General features: G+C 38.3%; 1 protein-coding gene across 1 annotated transcript in view; it reads left to right on the top strand.

The window, feature by feature from the left end:
- Nucleotides 1-9,083, top strand: part of ANO5 (anoctamin 5) — a 97,777-nt gene that overhangs the window by 54,330 nt on the left and 34,364 nt on the right. Inside the window, exons 8-12 of the mRNA XM_006892058.1 lie at nucleotides 3,833-3,948; nucleotides 5,137-5,271; nucleotides 5,658-5,763; nucleotides 5,864-5,924; nucleotides 6,533-6,684. Of these exons, the coding sequence (XP_006892120.1) occupies nucleotides 3,833-3,948; nucleotides 5,137-5,271; nucleotides 5,658-5,763; nucleotides 5,864-5,924; nucleotides 6,533-6,684 (570 nt within the window). The remainder of the gene's footprint in view (nucleotides 1-3,832; nucleotides 3,949-5,136; nucleotides 5,272-5,657; nucleotides 5,764-5,863; nucleotides 5,925-6,532; nucleotides 6,685-9,083) is intronic.

Below are 9,083 nucleotides of genomic sequence, written 5' to 3'. Positions count from 1 at the left end.
ACACACACACACCTTGAGGGCATTAAGTTTCTTATTAAGTCATAAGGCTAAAATAACAACCCGAGTCATCAGTAATTTTAATTTATGCTTGTAGGATACCAGTGGAGTCATGCTGACTGGAAATGTACTGTTATTAACTAGTTTAAAATTTGGGTTTTTTTTCCTCTTCTCAAAGCAAGTTTAGATATTCATTTTCTTCCCCTGTGTACCTTAGAAAAGAATTTGTAAGTTATGCTAAAATATCCAATGTCTCCCTCTCCAGTTTTACCTCTCAAGATTCAATAGAATTATTACAGAATAAAAGTAAGTTTTCCTTTATTGTTGTTGTTGTTAGGTGTCACTGAGTCCACTCCCTCTTATAGTGGTCCTGTGTGTAACAGACCAAATCTTGCCTCATCCTGCCCCATTCTCACAGTCTCTGATCACAATCACTTTGTCGGTTAATCTACTTGAGGGTGTCCCCCTCTTTTATGGGCCTTCTACTTTTGCAAGAATGATACATTTTTCCAAGGACTACACTCCTCCACCCCAAAATAATGCTCTACATATGTGAGACAAAATCTTACCATTATTTACTTTTATCAAGTGGCTGCACTTTGTACAAGACAGATTTGTTTGTTTTTTTGCCAATTCACAGTACATTGAATACTCTTTGTCAATACCACAATTCAAAAGTATCAATATTTTTTTTAGTCTTCCTTATTCATTGCCTTTCACATACATATAAAATATTTGAAAAATACTATGGCTTGTAACATCATATTCCTATATAAATGATAAACTGGGTAGTCATTTGATGTTTTCCTCAACAGTTCAGTTGTGTAGGTGAACATTTGTTATGAGGAATATTTTGAATGTCTACTTTGGAGCTAATAGTTTTCTAGGCCCTGAATTAAAACCTGTTGCCATCAAGCTGATTCCAGTTCATAATGACCCTGTAGGACAGGGTAGAATTTCCCCATAGAGCTTCCAAGACTGTAAACCTTTACAGAAGCAGACTCCCTTGTCTTTCTTGTCAAGAATTAAGGTGTGGGAGCTCTGGTGGCCTAGTGGCAAGAAGCTGCACTGTAATCCCAGAGGTACATGTTTCAAATCCATCAGATGCTGTGCTAGAGAAGAGGGGCATTCTCGTCCTGGTACACACACATACAAATACTAAATTTTTTTTAAGAAGGAAAAACATTGAGGCATGACTAAAAGTTTCAAATGATCCACCTTTTTAAAAAATTTTAAATTTCTTTTAATGAAAGTTTACAGAGACTGGATTTCCATTCATTCACTGTTGCACATTTCTCCCTGCCCACCCCTCCCCCACAATTTGCTTTTCTTATTGAAAAGTAAAAAAAAAAATTCTTTCGTCGTTGTTTAATCCCTTCCCCCAAGTGTGCTCCACTATGTTACCTTCGTTCTGGACTCCTGTCATAACAATAATATCTAATCGTATATCCCTTTTAAACAGTTCTCTCTCTCATCTGTTTCAATGCAGTATACATTATTTATCCCACTGTCCACCTTTTAATTGTTGTTGTTGTTATGTGCTGTCAAGTCACTTGCTACTCATAATGACCCTGTGTGCAACAGCCCTAAACCCTGCTCTGTCCCTTGCCAATCTTACTACCTCAAACACGCCTATCCCCATTACTCAGGTGATGGAATTAACCCATCTCATTGAGGGTCTTCCTCTCATGCACTGTCCCTCCACCCTCCCAAGCATGACGTCCCTCTCTAAGAACCGGTTCTGCCTTGCAACATGGCCAAATTAAGCAGCCTGTCTTCACCCTCTCCAGGATGAACTTGTTTGTTCTCCTAGCAGTCCATGATATATTCTCCTAGCAGGCCATGATATATTCAATACCCTTCTCCAGCACCAAAGCTCAAAGGCATTAATTCTCCTTCTATCATCCCTAGTCATTGCCCAGCTCTCTGAAGCATAGCAAGTTATGGCAAAGAGCATGGCCTGTATCAGGCATACCTTAATCTTCAAACTGACATCATTGCTCCTTAGAACCTTGGAGAAGTCTCTGACAGCAGACTTTCCCAGTGAAATTCATCTTTTAATTTCCTGGTTGCTGGTACCAGGAGTGTTGATTGTAGACCCACGCAAACTAAAGCTCTCAACAGTATCAGTCTCTTCACCTATCATCATACTGCCAGTCGACCTAGTGGTGGGAATCTTTGTCTTCTTGACTGTGATCTTCAATCCATAACGAAGGCTCAAATTCTTGACCTTCTGCAGCAAGCGCTTCAGGTCCTCCTGAGTTTCAGCAAGTAGGGTTGTGTCATCTGCATAATGCAGATTGTTGATAAGTCTACCTCTAATCCTGATGCCACACTTCTCCTCATAGAACCCAGCCTCCTGAATAATCTGTTTTGCATGTAGATTGAAAATATATGGAGATAGAACACATACTTGACACACACCCTTCCCAGTTTTGAACCATGCAGTGTTTCCTTGCTCTCTTCTGATGACTGCCTCCTGGTCCAAATATAAGTTTCGCTTAAGCAAAATCACATGTTCTAGGATTCCCATTCCTCTCAAAGTCAGCCACAGCTTGTTGTGATTCATATAGTCAAATACTTTTGCATAGTGAATGAAACACAGACCTTCCTCTGGTACTCTCTGCTTTCAGCCAAGATCCACCTGTGCCATGGCCTCTTCTAAATCCAGCCTACACCTCAGGCAGTCCTCTGTTAATGTGCTGTTCTAGTTGTTTTTGGATGATCTTCAGCAGAATCATTCTTGCATGTGATATCAATGATATTGTTCAATAATTTCCACACTCTGTTGGATCACCTTTCTTTGAAATGGAAATAAATATAGATCTCTTCCAGTTGGTAGGCCAGGTTGTTGTTTTTGCTTCTGAATTAATGCCATAGCACCACCAGAGTTTTTAGGCCCTAAATGAGTACCAATATTACTGCTAAGTCTAATGATGGAGACAGAATTAATACATGAGACAGTACTGAAGCTGAAACTCGTAAGGTGAATGTTTTTGTATATGCATTTAAAGTTCTTTGGGAAATTAATAACCATTAACCTGACCAGTGAGATCAGAATTTATTCCTGCCATGTTTTTGTTGTGTACTATCAAGTTGGAACCAACCCTCTGATGAATTTTCAGAGGCAGTAAATCTCACAAGAGAAGATTGACAATCTTTCTCCATGAAGCAGCTGTTGGATTCGAACTGTGTGCCTTTGGAATTGAAGTGCGACTTCTTGCCACTAGATCACCAGAGCTCCCAAGAAGTGTGAATTGGATCAGTCATTTCATTCTCCTGAGATTTAATTTTTTCATTTATAGGGGGAAAAGATGCCATTTTTAAAGTCCCATCCTGTTATACAGAGTTGTGAATTCTAAGCTGTCAGTATTATAATTAAGTCAAGAAATAACTTTTCAGGTAAAAGGGACAATGTGAATACTGTAGTGTCCTTATATAACTGAATTCTGTTCACTTACTGCTCTCAAGTCATAGCTGACTCAGCTGACCTGCCGTTGGATTTCCAAGGCTGTGAGTATCTTTCACTCAGGGAGCTGCAGGTAGGTTTCAACTGCCGTAGAAGCAAAGCCTTTGAGTTAGCAGTGCAGTTCTCTGCAGACTGACTATGCCACCAAAGCTCCCCATTTGAGTGCTAGGATTCAACAAATGATCCAGGTACTAGTTTTTATTGCGAATTTATCAGTATTTTCCAATTAATGGAATATTGAGATATATATCTTAAAGAAAGAAGAACATTAGTGTCATTCTCTAAACCTTTTTATAAAAGACATCAATGTTTATTTCTTTGTCATTTGTTTTGTCTTCCCTGTCCCCTGTAATTAAAAATTTATAGGGCCAATATTGGAAGCCATCAGAACCACCCAGTCCTGTCAGTGAAAGATATGTGCTTTACAAGAATTGGGCTACATTTTCCCACTTTTATAAGGAACAGCCTCTGCATTTGATTAAGTAAGTTTCTTATACAAGATTGAAACTGATGGGATGATTTTTATTCCAAAGGGTCTCAAATTTATCATATGTAGCATTTTTCATCACAAATATCTCTCTGCTATTCTGCTATTTTCTTAAGATACTACTCATAGAGGATTTCATTTAACACTTATTTTCCCCCTTTTCATTCACTATCAAAACAGAAGAAAACCTATTTCCAAACATGTTCATTTACAAGTGTAGGGGTTCTACAGCAGGAAATGTGAGAAGACTTCCATAGTTAGTAAATGAAGCACTGCTTACCCTCAGGCAGCTCACATCTACCAGTAATTCCAATAAGATGTGCAAAACCTTCCTGTACAATTTACAGCCTCAGGAACCCATTGAAAGATCAGCTTTGAGTTGGTTCTAACACATTGCAATGAGTGTGATATAATTTAAAAAACAGAATTCAGACAAAAGCAGTACAAACAAACAACTGCAACAAAAATTATTTTCTGATACTGAACAAAACATTTTCTGGTTTCTTAAGTGGAACTCAGTTTAAAGAAAAACAAAACACTACAAAACTTGTTTTGTCTCTTAAGCATTTACACCAAGCAAGACCATCAGTTCTAAGCTTTTTGTAAAGCAAAGGCTAAGCTTTCTGTTTTGTAGTACTTGTATGAAGCAGTAGTTTTGAATTACTCAGTCTGTTTCCTATCTCATAAACCAGAGATAAAACTTGGAAAGAAACAAGTATATGCCTGCCTCACTCTCATCTAACTAATGTGAACAAAGTACTTTCTCCACTTGAAAACTAATGTGAAGCAAAACTTTGTGCTCATTACAAATGTGGGTTTGATTTGTCAAATTAATTTTGAGAACTTCTTTTGCAAAACAGTGTGCAACTTCTTTCTGAACTGTTTAAACAAGCCTTAAAACTTGCAGACCTTTCAAAGAACGTTATTAAAAATGGAAACCCAAGTTACAGACACTGGACTTGCTCCTCTTACGTCTGAATACTTTTAATCTTTCTACTAATTCACTAAAATACTCATCATCCTATTTTTAAAGACGTAGAAACTAACCTTAGAATTTCCCAAAATTGCACATTAAAAAAGCAACAGAGCTAGTTAGAATCCCAGCCAGCCTGAAGACAAAACCAGAACTTGTAAGACTCCAGCTTTCCTCTAGTCTCTGATTCTATATTACCATCTTTTATAGACAATATTATGGAGAAAAAATTGGCATCTATTTTGTCTTTCTTGGATATTACACAGAAATGCTGTCCTATGCAGCTGTGGTTGGATTCGTCTGCTTTGTTTATGGCTTATTATCAATGGAAAGCAACTCAAGCAGGTAAGTGTAACCGACTTACCCGAGTAGAGAAACTATCTCAGTCTTATGCTAACTGGAACTATTATTATTAATTCTTTGGTATTTGCTTCAGGATGATTTCTCAAAGGAGCCGATAACTGACGATAGTTCTATGGCCACTGACAGATTACTTAGCACAAAAAAGGCTCAAACATATCAGTTGCTTTCGGCTGGCTTTTTGTGGACACTTTTTATTGGTTTGAACGATTCCGTTTTTCATAGCATTCCTGGAGCTACTGCAGTGCTGCTGCCTTAGAATCCCTTCAGCTTTAGAAGCTATATAAAGAGTTCTGATAAGAATAGCTTTAGACTTTAACCTAAACAAACACAAATTACTTTTCAAACAATTATTTCTGTTAACTCTGCAGCCGTGAAATCTGTGACCCTAATATTGGCGGTCAGATACTCATGTGCCCACTCTGTGACAAATTGTGTGATTTTTGGAGACTAAATTCTACATGTTTGGCCTCTAAAGTATGTATGCATTGTGACATGTTAAAAAAAACCAGAATTTTCTTCTTTCTCTATTGGATTTTAAACTAAGTGTTCTCTGTGGTGGTGTTACTTTTTGCAGATCTCCCATTTATTTGATAATGAATCAACAGTGTTCTTTGCAATATTCATGGGAATTTGGGGTAAGTACGTGGTCTCTCATCAACTCAGTTTTACCTATTGTATGTTATATGGCCTAATCATACATTACCTTTGGATGACATGTATTCTCTATCAACACTGGGTTTTGATTTCTGTGCTTTTGCATCAGTGCATTGATAAAGTGTGGCTTAAATGGTGATCACAGAAATATCAAAATTTCTGCTCTTTTCTGCGAGGTACATTATCATTTTTGAAACTTAAGATGTGCTTGAAGCCCACCAGCTCCTGATTGCTGAAACAAGAATCTTACAATTCACAGCTGATTCTACTTACGACTCTAGAAATCAAATATCTTTGTTAAGCTTTCTGGAATTAAGTAACCTGTTTTTTTTGTTTGTTTTTGTTTTTGTTTTTTTTACCGTGGCACTAGAAAAAAGTATGTTTCAAATGCATCTTAGGCCTCCCTAGCAACAAGCCCAAAGTATGTGAGGTAAACTTTCATCACTCTTGCCTCTGGCTGCACTCTTTCCAAGACCTATCTCTAATAACTAGAAAAAATACGAACCATTAAGCAACAAATGGCTGAAATGGAGAAGAGAGAAATAAGAATTCTTAGGCTTATCTTTCCATTTCTTATTTTCATATGTAGTCACTCTGTTTTTGGAGTTTTGGAAACAACGACAAATAAAACTGGAATATGAGTGGGACATGGTCGATTTTGAAGAGGAACAGCAACAACTTCAGCTGAGGCCTGAATTTGAAGCTATGTGTAAAGACAGGAAATTGAATCCAGTCACTAAGGTAACTTAGGAAACTGAGAAATGAGTTACATGTTCAACATAAAGGGAGCTCTGGTGGCCTAGTGGTAAGAAGCTGGGCTGCAATCCCGAAAGCAAGCAGTTTGAATCCATCAACTGCTCTGGGGGAGAAGGACAGGCAGTTGCCTTCCATGCAATTTATTGCCTCTGAAAACTGGCTAGAGGGTCAGCTGTGGGTCAGTTTCGACTCGACGGTACACAAGAACAACAACATTCCGCATAAACATTACTATAGCTTGTCTTTCAAATACTAATAAAATGCATATTTTAGTTTGGCTTTAAATTCTTGTGCCTAAATCTTATGAGCAATTTGTTTCTGAAAATAAAACAAACAAAATATGTATACTTTTGTTGTTGTTATGGAAACCCATTGTTGTCAAGTTGATTTTGACTCATAGTGACCATATAGTACCGAGTACCTCTGGTAGTCTAGTGGTGAGAAACTGTGCCGCCCACCAGCTGCTCTACGGGAGAAGGATGGGCAGTGTTCTTCTTTGTGATTAACTGCCTCTGAAAACCCATGGCAGGGTCAACTATGGGTCAGTTCCAACTCAACAGTACACAGCAACAACAACAGAACATTTCATGGAATTTTGAAGGCTTTTTTTGTCTTTACGGAAGCAGATTCTTAACCTTTTTCTCCTATGAAGCAGCTTGTGGGTTCGAATTGCCAAATTTTTGGTTAGCAATCAGTCACTGAACCACCTTAATTATCATCAGAGCTATACAGAAGGTATATGCGTGTATATGTATGAAAATGTCCAAATACATGTTTAAAATTGAATAGAACAATATATATGATAAACCACATGACTCCGTTACACAAATCTCATAATTATTCACTCATAAGCAGCCTTTTTTTAATTTTTGCTCTACTCCTACTACCATAATGTACCATCTGAAGTAAATCAGATTATGTGTAATGAAATAGATATTTTTAATATTAACTGAAAAATATTGTGAGAAATAGTATGTATCTATTTACATAATATATGCATAATTTATACATACATTGTTGTTGTTATAAAAATAACACAATTGTTGTTGTGTCATCGAGTTGCCTGCGACTCACAGCAACCCTATGTACAACATCCCTAAACCCTGTTCCATCCTGTTGCCAGTCTGTCTCCGGCACACCTACCCCCATTACCCCAGTCACTGAATCACTCTATCTCATTGAGGGTCTTCCTTTCCTGCTCTGTCCCTCCACCCTCCTAAGCATGACGTCCCTCTCCAAGGACTGGTCCCTCCTTGCAAAATTTCCAAAGTAGGTCAGAAAAAGATTCAGAAACCTTGCCTCCAAGGAGCAGCCTATTCTCACCCTCTCTAGGATGAACTTGTTTATTCTCCTAGTAGTCCATGGTGTAGTCAATACTCTTCTCCAGCACCACAGCTCAATGGCATCAATCTGTCTGTCATCTGTAGTCATGGTCCAGCTTGCTGATGCATGACAAGTAATTGCAAAGACCGTGGCCTGTATCAGGTGCACCTTAGTCTCCAGACTGACATCGTTCGTTGCTCCTCAGTACTTTGGAGAAGTCTCTGACAGCAGATTTTCACAGTTCAATTAGCCTTTTAATTTTCCAGCTGTTGGTACCAAGTATGTTGATTATGGAGCCAAGCAAACCGAAGCTGTTAACAATCTCAATCATTTCACCATCTATTATGATGCTGCTAATTGGCCCAGTTGTGAGAATCTTTGTTTTCTTGATGTTGAGCTTCAATCCATAATGAAGACTGCTGTTCTTGACTTTCTACAACAAGCACTTCCAGATCCTCCTCAATTTCAGCAGCAAGCTTGTGTCATCTGCGTAACTCGGATTTTAGATGAATCTTCTTTAATCCTGATGCCACATTTCTCCTCATAGAACCCAGCCTCCTTGATAATCTGTCTTCATATAGATTGAAAAGGTATGGAAATAGGACACATTCTTGGTGTACATCCTTCCCAATTTTGAACCATGCAGTGTTTCCTTGCTCGGCTCTGATGACTGCCTCCTGGTCCAAGTATAGGTTTTGTATAAGCACTGTCAAGTGTTCTGGGATTCCCATTCTTCTCAGAGTCAGCCGCAGTTTGTTGTGTCAAATGCGTTTGCATAGCAAATGAAACACAGACATTCTTCTGGTACTCTCTGCTCTCAGCCAAGACCCATCTAACATTAGCTATAATATCCTTAGTACCATGGTCTCTTCTAAACCCAGCCTGCACTTCAGGCAATTCTCTGTTGATGTACTGTTCCAGTTGTTTTTGCACAATCTTCAGCAGAATCATGCTTTCATGTAATATCTATGATACTGTCCAATAATTTCCACCCTCTGTTGGATCACCTTTCTTTGGAGTGGGAACAAATATAAATCTCTTCCAGTCAGTTGGCCAGTTGG

This window comes from Elephantulus edwardii, unplaced genomic scaffold (assembly GCF_000299155.1).
Source record: "Elephantulus edwardii isolate Elephantulus edwardi_28Jun2011 unplaced genomic scaffold, EleEdw1.0 scaffold00109, whole genome shotgun sequence".
In the NCBI taxonomy this organism is placed as follows: Eukaryota; Metazoa; Chordata; class Mammalia; order Macroscelidea; family Macroscelididae; genus Elephantulus; species Elephantulus edwardii.
The sequence above is the reverse complement of the archived record's forward strand: the minus strand, read 5'-3'. Positions and strand labels throughout refer to the sequence as shown.